The 23,065-nt window shown below is 41.8% G+C and overlaps 1 protein-coding gene across 2 annotated transcripts in view; it reads right to left on the bottom strand.

Annotated features, from left to right (window-relative positions):
- SLC17A5 (solute carrier family 17 member 5) overlaps window positions 1–17,715 on the bottom strand; it is a 50,354-nt gene extending 32,639 nt beyond the window's left edge. For both annotated transcript variants that reach the window (XM_059941793.1, XM_059941794.1), the window contains exons 1-3: window positions 17,490–17,715; window positions 4,554–4,750; window positions 1,962–2,195 (exon numbers count right to left, since the gene is read on the bottom strand). In XM_059941793.1, coding sequence (XP_059797776.1) covers window positions 1,962–2,195; window positions 4,554–4,750; window positions 17,490–17,583 — 525 coding nt within the window. In that variant the 5' untranslated portion in view covers window positions 17,584–17,715. The remainder of the gene's footprint in view (window positions 1–1,961; window positions 2,196–4,553; window positions 4,751–17,489) is intronic.
- Window positions 17,716–23,065: the final 5,350 nt, after the last annotated feature.

Here is a 23,065-nt window from a genome sequence, read left to right as displayed (position 1 = left end):
GCAAGACAGGAGTGGGGGATTAAGAGGTGCAAACTACTATGTATAAAATAAATAAGCTATAATGATATATTATACAGCACAGGGAATATAACCAATATTTTATAATAACTATAAATGGAGTATAATCTGTAAAAATTTTGAATCGTTATACACCTGAAATTTATATAATATTGTACATCTACTATACCTCAATTTAAAAAAATGCTAATTACTGATAATGGAGAAGCAACAAAACAGTGAAGGCAGGGAGGTTCACAGAGGCTTGGGAGAGGAGGAAATGCTACAAGGGAGCAGGAAGGAATAGATCCTGGTAGACTTGCAGCAGTCGATTCACAGCTCTCCTTGGCCATTCACTAGCTGTGTAGCCTCAGAAAGATCAGTTAACCTCTTAGAACTTCAGTTTATCTGTAAAACATATATTTTACTTAGATAAGGAGAAAAGGAACCTGTTAGTAGGGGGGTAATTTTATTTTGTAGTCAAGAAGGGTTTATTTGGTACACCCCTATTCGATAAGGACAAAATAAGAATGTCCAGATGAGTAACCAAAGCTTAAATTTAAAAAGCACTTGGCAATTTCCAAAGTTTTCTAGCAATTATTATCACATCTGAGCTGTGACTGAGGATGGGGCAGGTATTTAATATATTTATATTATATATTATACACTGTATTTGTATAATATTTATATTATAACCTATGGTTCCACCGTTAGATACAGTGGAGTTATTATTCAAACTCTGATTTTACTACTCCAGTCAGTGTTTTTCCTACACAGCATGATACAAAATAACCTTTAAGCTGTATACTAAACCCAGAGGCCACTGTCTTGCTTGGTTAAAGAAATGTTAAGAGAGAGCAAAATAAACCTATGCCTTGAGAAGTTCAAAGTTAGAAATGAAACGAGATCATTATTTAAAGGTGGAGGTACACATGACGAAATGCAAAAGAGAAGTGGAAAGGAAAAGAAAAAATAAAGTTTTAAAATTAAAAAATGATAGAAATCTCAGGAGGAGAGAAAAAAAAAGATAAAACTTAATAATAACAATTTTAAAAGCAGCAGAAAGGCCAGAAGAATCACAGGACTAAAAAAAATATAGCTACATAAAACGATAAATTATTTGCCTCTAAGTTAGAGGACCAGAAAAAAGAACAAATGACAAAGAAGAAGTTCTATGAAAAACAACAAATGTAAAGGAAAACAAGGCAACATGACAGTCTATTGGGTAAAATATGTTTTAGACCTGGGCAATCAATGATGGAGCAGAGGTAAACAGTGGCAAAAGTTCAAGAGGTAGGATGGTCTGTCTTCATGGTTTTTACAAAAAAATTTAATTAATTTATTTATCTATGGCTGTGTTGGGTCTTCATTTCTGTGTGAGGGCTTTCTCTATTTGCAGCAAGCAGGGGCCTTCTCTAGTTGCGGCAAGCGGGGGCCACTCTTCATCGCGGTGCGCTGGCCTCTCACTATCGCGGCCTCTCTTGTTGCGGAGCACAGGCTCCAGATGCGCAGGCTCAGTAACTGTGGCTCATGGGCCCAGTTGCTCTGCGGCATGTGGGATCTTCCCAGACCAGGGCTCGAACCCATGTCCCCTGCATTGGCAGGCGGATTCTCAACCACTGCACCACCAGGGAAGCCCCTGTCTTCGTGGTTTTAATAGTGGTTTCTTATCTCCTCAGTAGGAGGGAGTAGGGGCAGCTATGAAGTGTCCCCCTAGAAAATGTTTTCTCTAGTCTTTGAGTAAAGCTTCTAATTTAGGAGTGCTCCCACTCAAGACCTCACTGACCACAAGTGAAATCTACTCATGTTATTTCATAGTTAATCAGTTTCTAACTAAAAAATAAATCCCTATTATCTTCCAATGTCATTTTTTCTGGTTCATATTCATATCAAAGCATGGTATCTTTAAGAAGACAAGAAAGTGAGACATGGTAAGAAGAATAACAGAAGAGAAAAAAAATTACCTCTCCTAGTCCTTCTAGAGCCCTGAGTGCGACGAGGGCTCCAACTCCGAAATCTGCAGCGAGGGGAGTGAACAGGGTGAAGACAGAGGTGCCGAGGATTCCAAATCCCAGCAGCAGTTTTCCCCCACTTCTGCTGGCAACATATCCTGCAGGGATCTGCGTGATGATGTAGCCATAAAAAAAAGACCCGAGAATCCATCCTTGAGTTTCTGCATCCCATCGGTACTTTTTACCCTGTGACGAGTAGGAGGAAAAAGAACAGCCTTTTAAGACCTTAATGAAACGGCTCCTTTCTCTTACTGGCATGTGAGTACGTATAAATGTAATTTTGAACCACTGTTTTTTTTTTTGTTTGTTTGTTTGTTTGTTTTTTTTGGCCGTGAGGCTTGCAGGATCTTAGTTCCCCGACCAGCGATTGAACCTGGGCCACAGCAGTGAAAGCGCCGAGTCCTAACCACTGGACCGCCAGGGAACTCTCCAGAACCATTGTTTTAGACTGAAGAACATGCAGACTTTCTACTGGGTAGGTGAGTCGCCCTGATACAGACATGCAGATTCTAGAAGTGAATCGAAAATCATTGAAAGTCATAATGTTCCGGAAGGCTTGCTATTTTATGAAACTAGACTATGGGATGAATTGTAGGTATTTTGTAATGACCATGACAAAGAAGGCTCAAAAAAAGGCACGGGTTTAATCCAGAAAGCTACTGAACAGGATACTGCAGTGGCCAAGCTAGGCTTTGGAACCAGGCCTGGGTTCAAGCCCAGCTCTGTTACTTACTGGATTTGTGATCTGGGAAGATTAAATGAAAAAGGCCCATAAAATAAGGCCTGACACACACTAAATATTCACTTAATGTTGGCTACTAGTATGCAAAAATATAGATAATTAATAGACCATTAATTAATAGACCATTTCAGACCAAGCACTTCGACAAGGACATAGAGCAATACAAAAGAGCAAGAATTTAAACCGAGCCAGAAACTTCACGTGAGTAGGAAATGTCTTTTAATTAGTAGCCGTACACAGTGAGGTGAAAATGAAGATTTGGTGACTGAGTATCTGACATCTTTAGCACACATAGCCCTGTAACCTACCCATGTGTTAAGAACCGTTCAGGATTTCTTTTTACTGTTGATGTAGGGCAAGTAAGTAGGTGGATCATCAAAAGCAAAGACACAAAGCAAACCCCTAATTATCCTTGTTTAGAGTACCAATCTGCAGCTTCTCTGTAGAATTCCAGGGCTTCATGAGGTGCCCAGCAGTTACAGGTTGAGGTGGGGAAAGTGGGTGACGTGTACCCAAATATATATCCGGCAACATTACTGAAGTCCAATGTAAAGATTTTTGATAAGTCATTATTTTGTACATGTGCTTGTTTGGGCAGAAACCCTCTTCCCTGTTTGAGTGATCTTGTCTGTAAATGGCAGGAGAGACTCACCCTACATGGGATTTGGCTCCTTTGTGAGCACTGAAGATGGATGAAAATACGCTTATAGAAAAGGACACCTGGGACTTCCCTGGTGGTCCAGTGGTTAAGACTGTGGGCTTCCACTGCAGGGGGTGCAGGTTCAATCCCTGGTCGGGGGACTAAGATCCCACATGTCGCACAATGTGGCCACAAAAAAAAAAAGGACACCAGCCTTTCCCGCCTGTATTGTCTCCCCATGTGAGACAAAATAAAATGTTTAAAGTGTGTAAAACTCAATTCTGAACAAATGATGAACATGCACTTATCAATTCCCCTATAATATGAGGGAGGCAAAATGACATCAGCAGCTTAGGTGAGGCATGTATAGATTTTTTTTTTTGAAACTGACCCATTCTCATATTTCATCCTGTAGTTGAGATTACCTTAATCCTCCTGCAACAGGAACCTTTTAAGTAGTACAGCTATTAAATAATGGTCCCATAAAAACTATTTAGCAGCATCTAAAACAACCCAATTTTCTAATACGCCAGACAGGTTTTTCCAAATTCTCTTCAAGGACAGTATGTTTTGTTTTGTTTTTTTTTTTAATATATTTATTTATTTATTTATTTTTGGCTGTGCTGGGTCTTTGTTGCTGCGCGCGGGCTTTCTCTAGTTGCGGCGAGCGGGGGCTACTCTTCGCTGAGGTGTGCAGGCTTCTCATTGCGGTGGCTTCTCTTGTTGCGGAGCACGGGCTCTAGGCGTGCGGGCTTCAGTAGTTGTGGCTCGCGGGCTCTAGAGCACAGGCTCAGTTGTCGTGGCACACGGGCTTAGTTGCTCCGTGGCATGTGGGATCTTCCCGGACCAGGGCTTGAACCCGCGTCCCCTGCATTGGCAGGCGGATTCTTAACCACTGCACCACCAGGGAAGTCCCAAGGACAGTATGTTTATGGAGGAAACTGAAAAGCTACTTTTCAAACAGATCAGGGCTCAGCAGCAGCAGCTACAGTTATAAGTGACTGTCTAACCAGTTACTGGGAAAACACAAAAGAGAATGATTCAGAGTTTACATGAAGAAAGTGTCCGTGTTTCTGGAGGATGAATAAATTCAGTATTTTTCAATATTTTCCCTCGGAAGTATTTTAGGATTAAGATCATTTGCTTGAAGAACAGCACTTACCGTTTGGTTGTGAAGAACTTTTATGGGAGCTGCGTGCTCTGAACACTCGTTGGCAGTTCTATTCTCTGCTGCAGTTGTGTTGGAATCCACCATGTCCACTAATGCCACACTCAGATTCACCCGTAACGAATAGAGGACGAAGAAACCAAAAAAGGCCAAAAATGCTAGGTTGTAACGAGCAGAGCAGCACACTGGAGCTGAAATAAAGATCGGTGGAAAAACTCTCATTAAAAGAGTAACTTAGGATGGAGTTAGGGTCTGTCATACAGAGTGAAGTAAGTCAGAAAGAGAAAAACAAATACAGTATGCTAACACATATATACGGAATCTAAGGAAAAAAAAAAAAAAGGTCATGAAGAACCTAGTGGCAAGACGGGAATAAAGACACAGACCTACTAGAGAATGGACTTGAGGACACGGGGAGGGGGAAGGGTAAGCTGGGACGAAGTGAGAGAGTGGCATGGACATGTATACACTACCAAAACGTAAAATAGATAGCTAGTGGGAAGCAGCCGCATAGCACAGGGAGATCAGCTCGGTGCTTTGTGACCACCTAGAGGGGTGGGAGAGGGAGGGTGGGAGGGAGGGAGATGCAAGAGGGAAGAGATATGGGAACATATGTATATGTATAACTGATTCACTTTGTTATACAGCAGAAACTAACACACCATTGTAAAGCAATTCTACTCCAATAAAGATGTTAAAAAAAAAAAGAGTAACTTAGATGATACTGTCTAAATCACTAAAAAGGTCACTTCTTAGATGTACACAAATTAATAAATCATGAAAATTTTTCTGAGACTATTCTCAGGTGAAGCATATCTAAAAACATGTATCAGAGAGACTTTGTTCCCAGTACCTGTGGTTTTGATAAAGATTTAACACATGAGAGCCTGAACTGTAAGACAGTTTCTTAAAACACGGAGGCAACAACTTTGCTCAGAAAAATCTGCATGCCAGAGTCAAAACCAAACCCCCAATCCCTGTCAGCCGGCAAGATAAGAGAAAAGCGGGTAAGGGGGTTTAACGGCATCACTATTTCTGAAAAACCGTCTCCAACATGGCCAATAAGTCCTCGAGCGCTCAGCGTGACACGCACATTACTATGGGCTAGCAGCCGTTGCATCATAAACGTATCTCAGCACAAAAAATTTACTGCCAAGGCCAGGGCAGGAAGCCCCTCCTGATCAATTTCTTACCTTGAAAAGTATCCTCAGAGGCTGGGTGTGAATCGGAAGCCATGATTAATACTTCAGGCTCTCCTAAACTAAGTGTATTTAAGAATCCAGAAGCAAACTTGCAGAACCTATGACAGTTGCAGCCCCTGTGACAGTTGCTCAGTTGGTCTTGCTTAAAGGGCCCACAGTAAAAAGCACAGTTAGTGAATGTACCACAATGATTTAAAAAAAAAAAAAAAAAGGAAGGCAGAGTGGGTTGGAGGAACCAATGAAAGGCAGATCATGTGACAGGAGGAATCTGACCTATTGTTTTACTCTATAGGTGTATGCACATATTTTCTCTTTTTTCTTCCTTTACTGAGTTGCAGAACTGGAGGGGGGAATGAGAATTCAGGAAGCTGACTTCAGGGTGACTGACCAGAGCGACAACGAGAAAGTGGCTAATCCAGGTTTTTACACCTTAAGTTTGGTCAACACTGAGTGTTTGATAAATATCTGTTGAAAGATATAAACATCTGTTTCATTTGCTAATGACAAGTTAAAGTTAAATACATATATATGAATACACGTGTGCTTTTATTTGGCAATGACTTATTAGCATTACACACATACACACAAAAACACACGTGCATGTTTTTCCCTACTCAGGAATCCTGGTGTTTTCACTGACCTAACCTCACACAAGGACACATTTTTCAGAGTACAACGGTTTTGGTACAGATTCAGATCGAAGCTTTAATGAATACAGCACAGCTGTATTTAGGTGTATATTAATATACTGTGATCCAACTCACTTTTCTACAAGCGCTCATACACTTAACAACCGCTATCAATTTTTCCTCTGTGCAAGACTGACATCTTTTAACAGACAACTTTTCATTTGGCATTCTTGGCTCCCTTTTCAGGAGTACAGCTGGTATTAGAACTATGGCACCACTGCCACAGTTCGATCCAGACCTGTGAAAACTGTATTTCTAAAGCTTCATTCACGCTGCCTCTGTTACCTAAATCTAGACACACTGGCTTTCTGCCCCAAGCAAAAAGGCAGCTGTATAGTTAAGGACAGTTGCAGAATGCAAGGCATGTTTTATAGGTGAGCACATTTTCCTTATCATTGCTCTGTGTTGGACAAGAATATACAGAGAAGTCTGGATGGGGGGGACTCATAATCTTTCCAAATTTGGGCAATTAAAATGTGTTACTCTGGGTAATTTGGAGCAAGAAAAATCCAGATTAATGTACTGTCTGCTTTGCCAAGGTACTATATACAAAGTTCATTATCTGCTTCAGCAGAGGAGTGACAAGATGTGATTTACGGTTTAAAGAGCTTCTCTGGTTGCTGTGTGGAGATGACAAAAGGGCAGAAGTGTGAACGGTGGTGAGGGATGTAGACTCAGGGAGATCACTCAAGGGATTATTGTAAGTTTCCAGGAAAGAGGTGACGGTGGCTTAAAGTAGAGTAAAGCCCAGGCAATGGAGAGAAATGCGTGGATTTGAGATAACTTTAAAGGCAGAACTGACAGGCCATGCCAACACACTGGACATGGGGGTTAGTGAAAGGGAGGGACAAAGTTACCAGCAATGCTCTTACTCTAAACAACTTTATTTTTGCTACTCTGACTTGTAATGTTATCACTCCATTCTATCCTTATTTGAGTTGCCTTATTTTACCATACGTTATCAGTTTCTCCCCACATGATAATTGATTAGGACTATGATATACCTTACCATGTGAATATCATGTAGGGGTAGAAGCTTGGGAAGTGGAGGAAAGGTGAGTAAAATGATTTCAAATTACTAGAGATACTACTTGGAAATCTGACCTAGAAGTTATGGATCCGGCAACATTAACTTTTGGGGGCACAGTCAATAATCAGAAAAGAAAAAGCCAACACAGAAGTCACAAGTATATGACTATGAGATTTTAAGAACATTACAAATAAGGGGTTACTAGCTTTAAAAAATGATGGTTGATTACAAATCAGTCAGAAAGATTTTGTTTCAAGAAAGTATGGTGATAGAGCAAAATGTGCCTGTGAATTTGGCCAGTGTTTGAAATTGGTCCAAGAAAAGCATGCTTGCGTGATGAGGGGAGAGAATATTCATCCGGCACCCGCCACACTGAAATCAAGTTCAAAGCAAAACCATGCTTGCGTAACGAACGGAGCACCCATCAAAACAAACATCAGCTTCTAAAACATGGTTTAAACTTAGGAATGTGGAGTGGGCGTAGCTGAAAGAACAGAGGCTGATTTAGATTGAAGCTGACCTGGTGCTGGAGCTCAGCTCTGATTTTCACTGGCTGTATGTCTTTGGGGAAGTGAGTTAATAGTTTTCATTATCAGGTTTCTCAGCTCCCAAATGAGGTGACCACCACCCACCTCACTGGGTTGTGTGTGCGTTAGATGAAATACTGAAGGGCAGTCAGTAAAAGTGAGTTCCCTTCCCGTTTATCCTGGAAAAAGTTATACCAACGAGATAAACGGCTACAATACACGTATGTGTGTAACACGGGACAAAAGAGTGACATAAATGTGCTGTGTGTGAGGTAGGGGATGGTCAAGGAAGGCCTCTGGGAGAAAGAACACTTGCACTGAACCTTCATCAATAAGCAGGAAGCCACCGGCAGGTTCGAGGAAGGAGAGCGATGCAAGGAGAGGCAGTGGGAGGTACAGAAGTATGGAAAGCAAGTACAGAAGGAGCAGGAAACAGCAAATGATCTTATGGGGCTGCACTATGGTGCTGCAGTAACTCAGAGTGGGACGCTGGGCACTGAATTTAACAACAAAAACAACAGGTAATAGGGGCAGGACAGGAATAAAGACGTAGAGAATGGACTTGAGGACACGGGGAGGGGGAAGGGTAAGCTGGGACAACGTGAGAGAGTGGCATGGACATATACACACTACCAAATGTAAAATAGATAGCTAGTGGGAAGCAGCCGCATAGCACAGGGAGATCAGCTCGGTGCTTTGTCACCACCTAGAGGGGTGGGATAGGGAGGGTGGGAGGGAGACACAAGAGGGAGGAGAAATGGGGATATATGTATATGTCTAGCTGATTCGCTTTGTTATAAAGCAGAAACTAACACACCATTGTAAAGCAATTATGCTCCAATAAAGATGTTAAAAAAAAAACCCCAATAGGTAATAGTTATTGAGCCTGATGTGCTCGATATCAGTCTAAGTGCTTTGCCTATATTAGGGTTATAGGGTTATAAAGATTAGTTGAGGTGGTACATGTAAAATACTTAGAACAGTGATTAGCACATAATATGCCTTCAATAACTGTGAATTGTTGTTATTATTATTGTTCTTCCTGGACATTAGGCATTGAGGTAATTTGTTACGGATCAAGGTTATTTCTCATTTGTGAGAAATCAGAAGTTGAAAAAAGAAGTTAAGAAGCTGTTGAAGCGGGTGTTAAATTCCCAGTGAAACATGCAGAATTGCTGAGTGAGTGGACACCCACCCAAAACTGGTGGGCGCAACCTGCCCTTGCGTGTGACCTTGAAGCACGACTTGCCTGTACACAGAGGCAAGCACCAGGTAAGCAGATAGTTGGCACTGAGACGGTGTGGTGACAAAGCAGGGAATTGAGGTGCTGACAAGAAAATAAAAGTGTCGGACTGTGATTCTGACCCAAGAAGCAAGTAAAATGGGGAGGGCTAATGGTTTAGGAAAATGCACACTAGAATATAAACGTTCAGGGAGGGCAGGAGCTTTGGTTCTGTTTTGTTCACTGCTGTATACCTTCAATGCCTAGAGCAGTGTCTGGGAGAGTTGGCATACAAATATTTAGGGGGCTTAAAAGCGGAGAGTTGTTTCCTGCTGGAACTTCACAATTCTACCTATGAAGTTCTCTTGACAATAGATAAAACACACAGATCTTCTCTCTACTTTTGTATATGTGTGAACTCTTCCATAAAAAGATGAGGGGTCAGTGGGTCCAGATGAAATGAGAGTGGTCGAAGTGGAACAGTTACACAGGCAGGTAGGAAGGAATTCTAGTTGTGGTTAAAGCAGTTATGGGAGATGACGAGGTCCAAGGGGTGACTGAGGAGGGAAGGAAGTCATCAGACACGTAGGAGTCTGAGAAGTTGAGGGGACATGGTGCTGGATGAGGAGTCACTCAAGATAATGGTGGGAATTAGAGTGTAGAAGATGGAGGTGTGTCAGGTGGTAAAGCCTATGATGACTGAAGCAAAGTGCTGGGAAGTGGGCACAGGAGAAAACCATGTAGGGGAAAGTAGCCTAGCCTAATGACATTGAGAGTGGAGGGATGATTGTCTGGAAGCATCAATGTGGAGTAAGGAAGAGCCGATCCCACCAACTACTACAAGATAACAGAAAATCACCCCTTGAGACAGCAGGGAGGAGTGGGAGTGGTGTGCCCAGAAGGCCAGGTTTCTGTTGCAGCAAGGAGGTGCCTGAGGCGAGGGAAGGCTGGTGAAAAGCTGAGGATGTCCAGCCTTTATTCACTGTGGGAGGGTCTGGCAGTGGGGAGGAGCAAGGAAGTACTGAGCAGTGAGGGGCTGAGACTGAGGCGGAAATCCACGGTCGGGGGCACTGACCTATGCAAAGACGATGACTTTCTCTAGAGGAGGGGGCCTGGACTAGTGAGCCCCTTGACCAGGGAACTGCATTAAAAAAGATTTCCTATCTAAATGGATAAAATAAGTTTTGCTTTTAAACAGGGTAATATTTAACTGGTCTTAGCCTGCCTTATGGGTAATTCGTTCCTGATAAATCCTTATGTATTCCTAGCTCCCAAATTAATACCCATTTACAAGAAAACACCAAATTCCATTAAAATGGACTCAGTTACTTTAATATTAACATTGATTATCACATGACCCAAGGCCATTTCCCTTCCTTCTGTAATATGGTTGCTGTCTACCAGTGCTCCATACCTTATATTTAAGACTATATTTACACGCAAATTACATTTGTGAAACACAACGCTTATGTAACTGAACCTTGAATGTAACCATCTGCCTCCCACCCCAAAAGAATAGTAGAGGTAAAAAACAAAACAAAAAATGAAATAAAGCAGAGGATGTGCCATGATAAGCTAGAAAATCACAAGTTCCAACAGAGTGTGACATGAAGAATGGGGCCCTTATTTTGTGGTGCCAGCTTCTCTGTGGAATGCAAAATCCAGTCTTCATTGATGATTATAATAATGATAATAATATTAATTAACACTTACTATATGCCAAACTCTATTCCAAGCACTTTCTATTAGCTTATTTAATCCTCACAATAACCCTATAAATTAGGTGAATTATTTCCCCTGATTTACAGGCACAGAGAGGTTAGGTTAGGCAGCAGAACTAGGATCGGCAATTAGGCACCCTGCCTCCAGACCCATGTTCTGCCTTTAAGCACAAAGAAATGTCTTAGGAGACCTAAAACTGATTTTTTGTAACATGAATGAGCACATCTTGGTGCAACAGTATTTTGAAAATCCATTTAATCAAATACAAGACACATCTCATTCATACAAAAGTAAACCTTCAACTGGTGGAAAGTGTGAGGAATGGAATTTTTATGTGTGGGAATTTTTATGTGTGTGCCTAATTCCCTCCTCACTCCTACCTAAATTAGGCAGAAGAATCTATACACTTCCTGTGGTTTACCAGTATTGAGCCGCCCTTCCCCCATCACTTTGTTTTTTTGTTTTTGTTTTTAATTTTTATTGGAGTATAGTTGATTAATAATGTTGTATCATTTTCAGGTGTACAGCAATGTGAATCTGTTATATACATATATCCATTCTTTTTAAGATTCTTTTCCCATATAGGCCATTACAGAGCACTAAGCAGAGTTCCCTGTGCTATACAGTAGGTCCTTATTGGTTATCTATTTTATATATAGTAGTGTGTATATGTCAATCTCAATCTTCCAATTTATCCCTCTCCCCCTTACCCCTTGTAACCATAAGTTTGTTTTCTCCATCTGTGACTCTAGTTCTGTTTTGTAGATAAGTTCATTTGTACCCCACCCCTTTTTTTAAGATTCCACATATGAGCGATATCATATCATGCTTGTCTTTCTCTGTCTGACTTACTTCACTCAGTATGACAATCTCTAGGCTGGAGGAATCAGGCTCCCTGACTTCAGACTATACTACAAAGCTACAGTAATCAAGACAGTATGGTACTGGTACAAAAACAGAAATATAGATCAATGGAACAGGATAGAAAGTCCAGAGATAAACCCACACACCTATGGTCACCTAATCTATGACAAAGGAAGCAAGAATATACAATGGAGAAAAGACAGTCTTTTCAATAAGTGGTGCTGGGAAAACTGGACACCTACATGTAAAAGAATGAAATTCGAACACTCCCTCACACCATACACAAAGATAAACTCAAAATGGATTAAAGACCTAGATGTACGGCTGAACATAATAAAACTCTTAGAGGAAAACATAGGCAGAACACTCTTTGACATAAATCGCAGCGATATCTTTTTTGATCCACCTCCTAGAGTAATGAAAATAAAAACAAAGAAAACAAAGGGGACCTAATTAAACTTAAAAGATTTTGCACAGCAAAGGAAACCATAAACAAAATGAAAAGACAACCCTCAAAATGGGAGAAAATATTTGCAAACGAAGCAACCGACAAGGGATTAATCTCCAAAATATACAAACAGCTTATGTAGCTCAATATCAAAAAAATAAACAACCCAATCAAAAAATGGGCAGAAGATCTAAATAGACATTTCTCCAAAGAAGACATACAGATGGCCAAGAAGCACATGAAAAGATGCTCAACATCACTAATTATTAGAGAAAAGCAAATCAAAACTACAATGAGGTATCACCTCACACCAGTCAGAATAGCCATCATCAGAAAGTCTACAAACAGTGAATGCTGGAGAGGGTGTGGAGAAAAGGGAACCCTCCTACACTGTTGGTAGGTAGGAATGTAAACTGGTACAGCCACTATGGAGAACAGTATGGAGGTTCCTTAAAAAACTAAAAATAGAGCTACCATATGATCCAGCAATCCCACTCCTGGGCATATATCTGGGGAAAACCATAATTAGAAAAGACATATGCACCCAGTGTTCATTGTAGCACTATTTACAATAGCCAGGACATGGAAGCAACCTAAGCGTCCATCGACAGATGAATGGATAAAGAAGATGTGGTACATATAGACAATGGAATATTACTCAGCCATAAAAAAGAATGAAATAATGTCATTTGCAGCAACATGGATGTCCCCCATCACTTTGGTGTGCATCTCTGAAATCTACCTGGCTACGTAAAACCAAATGCTCGAAAAGCAAACCAGTCAGGTTACTGACAGGTTACTGAGAATTCTGTTGTATTCTGTCAACCCGAGACATATTCTTTTTTTTTTTAAAAAAATAAATTTATTTATTTATTTTTGGCTGCGTTGGGTCTTTGTTGCTGCGCACGGGCTTTCTCTAGTTGCGGTGACTGGGGGCTACTCTTCGTTGCAGTGCACGGGCTTCTCATTGTGGTGGCTTGTCTTTGTTGCAGAGCACGGGCTCTAGGCACGCGGGCTGCAGTAGTTGTAGCACACGGGCTCAGTAGTTGTGGCTCACGGGCTCTAGAGTGCAGGCTCAGCAGTTGTGGCGCACAGGCTTAGTTGCTCCGTGGCATGTGGGATCTTCCCAGACCAGGGCTTGAACCCTTGTCCCCTGCATTGGCAGGCAGATTCTTAACCACTATGCCACCAGGGAAGCCCCTGAGATGTATTAATTCTTAACACTACAGAAACATACTTTAATTTTAGCTCTCTCAATAAAGCATAACGCATAACACAAAACCATGTCCTCTTATTCATGACGGAGCAGGGAATTTTCAAATTTGTGAAGGATTCAACAAAAATGATTAAGCATTTTGCAAATAGGAATTTCTCAAACGTAACACAAATGTGGCAGTGTTGTGACGAGGAAGGAGGATGGGACTAAAAACTAGAAGGACGCTGGTTAGTCCTTAATATGGCTACAGCAATCTTGGGAACTTAACCTCTCTGGCCCTCAGTTGTTTACATATAAAATGATGCCCACCTGATAGGAGTTAGTATCTAAGGTCTTTTAACTGCTGTAAAATTTTATGACTAACATTTTATCAGCTTTTCTCTTCTGAAAAATAAAACTATACACATAGGCACAGATAAGGTACAGCTGATTTCATAGAGGTTTGTTCCAGAAACAAACATAAAAGATAAGTAAAACATATGCAAACATATAGAAAGAGAGGTTTTAAGGTCTGCTGAAGATTTCCACCTTCAGGCACCAAAACTTAAAAAAAAACTAATTCTCGGGCTTCCCTGGTGGCGCAGTGGTTAAGAATCCACCTGCCAAGGCAGGGGACATGGGTTCGAGCCCTGGTCTGGGAAGATCCCACATGCCACGGAGCAACTAAGCCCGTGAGCCACAACTGCTGAGCCTGTGCTCCACAACAAGAGAGGCCGCGATAGTGAGAGGCCCGCGCACCACAATCAAGAGTGGCCCCCACTCACCGCAACTAGAGAAAGCCCTCGCACAGAAATGAAGACCCAACACAGCCAAAAATAAATAAATAAATAAATTTATTAAAAAAAAAAAACAAAAACTAATTCTGGATGGAAAGTGTTTTTTTTGCTTTTTGTTTTTTTTTAAACACCTACACTTTCTGAAATGTGCAAAGTAAACATATAGAACATAACTTAAATAAAAAATATAACTAAATAAAAATAAATAATATATATTATTTATTATATTATATATATAATATATATAATTATAATATAATAATATAATAATATATTATTATATTATATATAATAATATATATAACATATAATATATAATAATATAATAATATAATACTATATAATATATATTATTAAATAAAAACATATATAAAATATAATGGTCATCGTGTTTCTCCTATTAGATGTACATGGTAATATTATTACTAAAGCTAGGACAAAGGGCACTACTGAGAGAAAATGAGGTAATACCTGGTGCCTCTTATAAAGCTGTTACATCCATCTTTGTTTTCCCCATTCCCTTCTCCTGGTGCTCCTCTCTTGTCCTTCTACTCCCAGCACCCCAGACACAGAGCTTAATTTAAAATATTGTTGACTAATGCAATACCCTATAACGGTAGGCTCCTCTTCTCTAAAACCCTTATATTTTAAATAGCAAAAAAAAAATGTGTTGCTGCTATTTTTACTTCACTTTTGCCCTCCAGTGGTATGTAAAGAGTAAAAATAAGAAGGAAAATGGTTATAATGAAGACAGCCACCTCAAGGCACGAGGAACAGGGCTAAGATCTATATACACTGAACCCATGAATCAAGCAGGGATTGTTTTTAAAAGGAATGAGTTAATTTTTTTCTTTTTCAATCTACTTTATTGAGGTATATTTTACATACAGTAAAATGCTCCCATTTCAAGCGTACAGTTTGGTGAACTTTGACAAATGTATACATCTGTCAATCCTAGTCAAGCTGCAGAACTTTTCCATCTGCATCTTATACCCCAGAAAGTACCCTAGTGCCTCTGCAGGCAATTCTTTCCTGCCTGTAGCTTCCAGGCAACCACTGATCTGCTTCCTGTTATTACAGATTAGTTCTGCTTGTTTAGAACTTCATACTGATGGAGTCATGCATTAATACGGTGGTTTCTTTTGTGTCTGAGATTTATCCACGTTGTTATAGGTATCAGTAATTTCTTTTTATAATATCACTGAGTACGCATGAATATACCAGAATTTGTTTATCCATTCACCTGCTGATGAACTGATGGATACGTTGTTTCCAGTTTTTTACTATTATGAATTAAAGCTGCTATAAACATTGTCTGGTATTATGGTAATGTATGTTTAACTTTAAAATAGATTGACAGTTTTCCAAAGTAGTTGTACCATTTTACACTCTTACAAGCAAAATATGAGAGTTCTAGTTATTCCGTATGTTGGCCAATATTTGGTATCTTCAGCCATTTTAACTTCAGCCATTCTAGTAAGTGTGTAATGGCTCACTGCGGTTTTAATCTGCATTTTCCTGACAACTAATGACGTTTAACATTTGAGCTAAATTTGATTATATTTATATATATGTTTCCCAATTGCAACAGAATATAGTAGTCTCTAGGGAATCTCTTTATTATTTCTGTATTTCCAAACTAGATTATTTTGCAGAAGAGGATTATAGAAATCTAACTCATATGCCATAGAAAAAGATCAGTTTATGGAACTAAGTCTGACTTCCAGGTAAAACGGCACTATGGTACAGTGTTTACATTGAGCGCCCACAAAAATAAGCTCCCAGTTGCCAGATAGAGCTATAATGTTACCACCTCTACTGCCACCATCTGGTAATGATAAAAACAAATTTAGAAGATACCACAGGATTGTACTGTTCTTGGTCAGGAAAAGTCAAATTTCGAATTCAACTCTGTTTCTCATGCACACATCTTTGAAACTATATAATGCATGCAAACTGATTTATTTATTTATTTATTTTTTTTTAACATCTAATTTTATAGCTACTTTATTTATTTATTTATTTATTTTTGGCTGTGTTGGGTCTTCGGTTCGTGCGAGGGCTTTCTCCAGTTGCGGCAAGCGGGGGGCCACTCTTCATCGCGGTGCGGGGACCGCTCTTCATCGCGGTGCGCGGGCCTTTCACTATCGCGGCCTCTCCCGCTGCAGAGCACAGGCTCCAGACGCGCAGGCTCAGCAATTGTGGCTCACGGGCCCAGCCACTCCGCGGCATGTGGGATCCTCCCAGACCAGGGCTCGAACCCGTGTCCCCTGCACTAGCAGGCAGACTCTCAACCACTGCGCCACCAGGGAAGCCCTGATTTATTCTTTAGTTTTAATTTGTTTTAAAGAAGTAGAGCAAAATATTTTAATTTCCCCAAATTCAGGGAAGATGCATTGTGAAGTAACTCCTTTTCCATTTGTTGCAAGACTTTGTTCAAATTATCTTAGTGCTCTATCAATAGCCTATCTTGACGATAACCTGTTTCCTAACTTAAGTCGTAGACTGCTGAAACTTAATCGTAGACAGCTATACAGGGAAAAAAAAAATGTATGCGGTACTTTTAATCTCTTACTGCACAATTTCAAGATATTCGCTGGGTTATCCAATAATTTTCCTCCGCATACTCACAAATGTTAACCTCAGTCCTTTTCTGTGTCTCCTCTTCACGCCCAGGGAGCTAGCTACCAGATCACGTGCTAGAGGGCGAGCAGCTGTGGCAACCTGGCAGTGACACGGAGGAAGAGCCCGCGGCTCCGTCCCGCCCTCTATCCTTCAATTGCAGGTTTCTCCCCAGTTCGCTCTTCTAGGGGGTCCTCCCCTCCGCCCTCTGCCCATTGATTTCAAGATTCTCCCCCAGTTCGTTCTTCCACAGGGTCCCCGGCTCAATACTACCGAAAATCGCCGGGAGCCCAGCGCCGCCGGCGCCCAGCAGCTCCCCGCTCGGGCCCGCCGGCTGCACCTGCCGAGGCCCCCGGGGCTGCAACTGCCGAGGTCCCCGGGGCTGCACCTGCAGAGGTCCCGCCCGAGCCTCCGCCCGACCCGGCCCGGCCTCACGGTCCAGCCCGCCTCCTGGGCCCCAGAGCTGCTTCTTGGGCACCCGAGAAGGCGGGGGCTGAGTGGGGTCCTGAATGGGCTCCCCGTTCTCAGTCCCCTCGCGCTTAAGCAGCTCTGGACACCCTCTACCTTGGGACCGCCTCCCGCCCGAAGCCCCTGGTTCTCGCAGCGGCTCACCGGTTTCCGCCCGCGGGGCGCGCTGCAACAGCGGCGTGCGGTCCTCGCCCTCCTCGCCGTCGCTCGGGCTCTGGTCCGGAACCGGGGACTTCATGACGCCTCCAAGGAGCGGCGGCACCGACCACCCAGCGGAGAAGAAAACTCAGACTGAACAGCCGCAGATTCCCCCCCCCGGGCCGAGGTGGCCGGGCCGAGCTGGGCCGCTGGCACCGCCCCCGGCCTGGCACCGCCCCTCGGCCACGTCTTGCCTCGGGCCCCGCCCAGGGGCGGCTACGCAGACTCCGCCCCTGTCGCCATCTTGGGTTCCGGCTACTCGGCAGCCGGTTGGGTGGGGACGGCGGGCTTCGGGCGTCCGGGCTGGCCGCGGCGCGGTGGACGCCTGGGTAGCGGGCCCGCCGGGTCGCTGGTGTTCGAAGGAACAGCGTTCCCCTCCCTGACGCTCCCTTTACAAGGAGCTCAGGGAGCAGGGGTGACTGGGAACCTTGAGGCGGGCGGCAGGGGCTTACATCGTGCATAATTGAGGGGAGGGCTTGGACCGAACTTGGAGTGGATGTTTTGTATTTGACGTTCAGTTATAGTAGTAAATTGCCGTGAATATTAGCAACCCTGGTACTGTCTGCCCGTGACAGCATATTGTCTCCAGGATACCCTTTGAGGCGGAAAAACGGGCAATAGAAACATATTGTTGAGTCCTATGTAATTGCCTACTTTGTAGGTCAAAATAACCCAGTATCAGCAGTTTCGTATGGTTCACTCTATAGAATCATCTGACGTATGTCTCCACAGGTCTAAATCGAACAGGTTCCCCTGGCATCTGCTGACTCTAAGGTAGAAGCGCTAGGAAAATGCACTAGCCTGGCCTTGCGGGGAGGGGGTGGGAGTGGGACATACCTCTTCTGACCACAGGCAGTTGTCTGTGGGTAATAAAGAACTGGAGATGAAGGGGAAAATGAGATACGGTAGGTGCCCTTGGGGAGTTCATTGCAGCAGGGAAGAAACCCGCAAGCCAGCAGTTAAATCAGCCAGGTCAGAGGCTTGGTGAGGTCCACGTGGGAACAAATGAGAGGGTCAACCTTGTCCGGAGGGGAGGGTGGCAGCGACTGCTGGAGGCATCCGTAACCTCCAGATCGGTAAATGCTAGCAAGGTCATCACGTTGCAAGGAGGACAAATCAAGCCTTGTTTCTGAGTTACTGAAATGATCATGTCTGAGATTTAAACTGTCCGAGGAGGATTCTGGCCCTTCAGGAATCTTGTAGAGCAACGCCCCTTAAACTTGAATGTAGGAAATCACCAGGCAGTTCCTTTTAAAATTCAGGTTCAGATTTATCAGGTGTGGTATGACAGTTAATTAAAAACTTTTAAAAAATCATTGTTTGGTTTTTATTTTTTAATTTGTTAATATGATATTATAAATTACATTGATTTCTAAAAAAATTGAGGTTTAATTGATTTACAATATATTAGTTTCAGGTATACAACATAGTGATTCAAAATTTTTATAGATTATACTCCATTTAAAGTTATTATAAAATATTGGTTATATTTCCTGTGCTGTACAATGTATCCTTGTAGCTTATTTATATTATACATAGTAGTTTGTATCTCTTAACCCCCTACCTCTATCTTGTCCCTCCGCCCTTCCCTCTCCCCACTGGTAACCACTAGTTTGTTCTCTATATCTGTGAGTCTACTTCTGTTTTGTTATATTCATTTGTTTGTTTTATTCTTTAGATTCTACATATAAGTGATAACAGTATTCGGTGACAGTTAATTTTATGTATCTCCTTGGAGGGTGCTTTTGGATGAGGTTAACATTTAAATTGGTGAAGCAGATTGCCCTCTGTAATGTGAGTAAGACTGGCCAGCCTTCATAATTGCACGAGCCATTTCCTTATAGTTCGTTTTAGCCATTTCCTTATAATTCTTATTCTGTGCCTGCACGCACACACACACACTATTGGTTCTGTTTCTCTGGTGGGCCCTGACTAGTATATCTGGGATGGGCCTGAGATTCTGTATTGTTAGGAAGCTCACAGGTGACCACATTTTGAGTAGCAAGGTTATAAAAGACTTGAACCAGGGAATAAAGATTCCAACAGACTTGAAATATTTCAAACCACAGGAGGTCCTGTAAAAAAAAGAAAAAAACCCACACTTTTTATTTTAGAAGTTTTAAGTTTACAGAAAAGTTGTAGAGATAGTCCAGAGAGTTTTTCATACCCTTTGCCTTGTTTGACTTGTTGCTAAGGTCTTACATTAGTATGATACATGATCACAACTAATTAGCCAATATTGATAGATTTTTTTTTTTAATACATTTATTTATTTATCTTTGACTGCATTGGGTCTTCATTGCTGCATGCGGGCTTTCTCTAATTGCTGCGAGCTGGGGTACTCTTTTTTGTGGTGCGTGGGCTTCTCATTGCGGTGGCTTCTCTTGTTGCAGAGCACGAGCTCTAGGCGCGGGCTTCAGTAGTTGTGGCACATGGGCCCAGTTGCTCTGCGGCATGTGGTATCTTCCCAGTCCAGGGCTCGAACCCGTGTCCCCTGCACTGGCAGGTGGATTCCTAACCACTGTGCCACCAGGGAAGTCCCTGATAGATTATTGGTTTTTTTGTTTTTTTATAAATTTATTTATTTATTTTTGGCTGCATTGGGTCTTTGTTGCTGCGCGCGGGCTTTCTCTAGTTTCACTGAGCAGGGGCTACTCTTCGTTGCAGTGTACGGGCTTCTCATTGTGGTGGCTTCTCTTGTTGCGGAGCACGGGCTCTAGGCACGCAGGCTTCAGTAGTTGTGGCACATGGGCTCAGTAGTTGTGGCACACGGGCTTAGTTGCTCCACGGCATGTGGGATCTTCCTGGACCAGGGCTCGAACCCGTGACCCCTGCATTAGCGGGTGGATTCTTAACCACTGCGCGACCGGGGAAGCCCTGATAGGTTATTGTTAATGGAAGTTCATACTTTATATTCAGATTTATTTAGTTTTTACCTAATGTTCTTTTTCTGTCCCAGGATTCCATCCAGGATGCCACATTATATTGTATTTAGGCATTGTGTCTCATTGGGCTCCTGTAGACTGACAGTTTCTCAGACCTTCCTTGTTTTTGCTGATCTTGAAAGTTTTGTAGAGTACTGGTAGGTTTTGTAGAAAGGCTCCCAATTTGAATTTGTTCGATGTTTTTATTATAATTACACTGGGGTTATGGGGTTAAAGACCACAGAGGTAAAGTGCCATCCTCATCACATAGTTTCAAGGGAATATGCTGTCAACATAACTTATCATTGATGGTTATCACTGGTGGTGTTAAACTTCATCACATGCCTAAGATGGTGTTTGTCAGGGTTTTCCTCAAGTTCCTCTTTTTTTCCCCCTCCCGTTCCATTTTTTTCTCTCAGTATGTGCGGCCTATACTTGAGGGGTAGGGACTTTATGCTTCACCTGTTTGAGGGGCAGAATTCTTTTGTATGGGAAAAGTGTCTGTTTCCCACCATTTGTTTATTTTATATATTTTTTAAAATTAGGGACTCTAATTTTATTTATTTATTTATTTTTACATTTTTATTTAGTACTGGAGTATAGTTGATTAACAATATTGGGTTAGTTTCAGGTGTACAGCAAAGTGATTCAGTTATACATATACATGTATCTATTCTTTTTCAAATTCTTTTCCCATTTAGGTTATTACAGAGGATTGAGCAGAGTTCCCTGTGCTATACAGTAGGTCCTCGTTGGTTATCGGGTTTTTTTGGCTACGATGCGTGGCTTGCAGGATCTTAGTTCCCCGACCAGGGACTGAACCTGGGTCACGGCAGTGAAAGCACCGAGTCCTAATCACCGGACCTCCAGGGAACTCCCATGGTTATCTGTTTTTGAATATAGCAGTGTGTACATGTCATTCCTGAACTCCCAATCTCTCCCTCCCTCCCACCCCCATTTGTTTATTTATTCAATCATTTATTTGTATTAGTATGGACTCATGGTTATTTATCTTATACTTTGGGTTATAATCCAACACTTTATTTTATTGCTCAAATTGTTCCAGCTTTGGTAATTGGGAGCTCTTTCAGTTGGCTCCTGTGCCCCTTTTATATGCCCCTGCTGTGTTTTTTAAAAAATTTTATTTATTTATTTTACTTATTTATTTTGGCTGCGTTGGGTCTTCGTCGCTGCACGCGGGCTTTCTCTAGTTGCGGCGAGCGGGGGCTACTCTTCATTGCGGTGCGCGGGCTTCTCATTGCGGTGGCTTCTCTTGCTGCAGAGCACGGGCTCTAGGCGCGTGGGCTTCAGTAGTTGCAGCATGTGGGCTCAGTAGTTGTGGCTCATGGGCTCTAGAGCGCAGGCTCAGTAGTTGTGGTGCACGAGCTTAGTTGCTCCGCGGCATGTGGGATCTTCCCGGACCAGGGATCGAACCCGTGTTCCCTGCACTGGTAGGCGGATTCTCAACCACTGCGCCACCAGGGAAGACCCCTGCTGTGTTTTTTGAGCACTACCTTACTTTCTGGTACTACAAGCTGTTCCAGCTCATCCTGTATAGTCTCTGCTCCTGCCATTTCTCCAAGGTGAATGATATTAGAAGCCAAGATGGGTGCTGGGTGTACTTCTTGCTACTATGTTGTCATTGATTCCAGGCCCAGAGGAGGTACTTTTGTTTTGTTTTTGTTTTCTTTTATAATCTTCTCAAGAAGGTTTTTTAAAAAAGTGTAAGATAACACCTTTTTCTTCCTTATATCTGGCATTTAATTCCTGCTCACTACCATAGAAGATTGTCGTTGATGTTATTTATTTTTTGGTTAATAATTCCTTTCTTTAACAACAGTCTAAACCAGTGCTGTTCAATAGAAATATAATGCAAGACATATATGTAATTTAACATTTTCTAGGAGCCTCATTAAAAACTTAAGAAAAAAAAACAAAAAAAGGTGAAATTAACTCTATAATATACATTCTTTAACCCAATATACTAAAAATTTTACCAATTCAACATCTAATCAATATAAAACACTTAATAAGATATGTTACATTATTTTTTTCAGTGCTAATTCTTCGAAACCTGGTGTGTATTTTATACTTACAGCACATCTTCATTAAGACCAGTCACATTTCAAGTGTTTAATGACCACATGTGACTTGGGCTACCATTTTGGACAGCACAGTTGTAGACCATGTGAGGACTTATTTTTTTTCCCCCAAATCTTGTGTTTGCATGGGAAAAGAGTGTCTTCTGAGCAGTGCCTAGTTCAAAAGAATCTAGCTGTTTTTTTCCTCTATAAAATTAAGATAATAATAGAAACAACTATTATTGTTAAACAACTCATAGGGTTATTATGAGGAATAAATAAGATAATGCATGCAAATCATGGTACATGATGGGTAGTCTCAATATATGTTAGCTATTATCATTTTTATTAAGTTTGTTTTGGAAAATGAGCTTACCCATCTTAAGAACTCCTTTATTTATTTTGAAATACAGTTCATTTACAATGTTGTGCTAGTTTCTGGTGTACAGCAAAGTGATTCAGTTATATACACACACACACACACACATATTCTTTTTCATATTCTTTTCCATTACGG

The sequence above is a fragment of the Balaenoptera ricei genome, chromosome 12 (assembly GCF_028023285.1).
Source record: "Balaenoptera ricei isolate mBalRic1 chromosome 12, mBalRic1.hap2, whole genome shotgun sequence".
Lineage (NCBI taxonomy): Eukaryota > Metazoa > Chordata > Mammalia > Artiodactyla > Balaenopteridae > Balaenoptera > Balaenoptera ricei.
The sequence above is the reverse complement of the archived record's forward strand: the minus strand, read 5'-3'. Positions and strand labels throughout refer to the sequence as shown.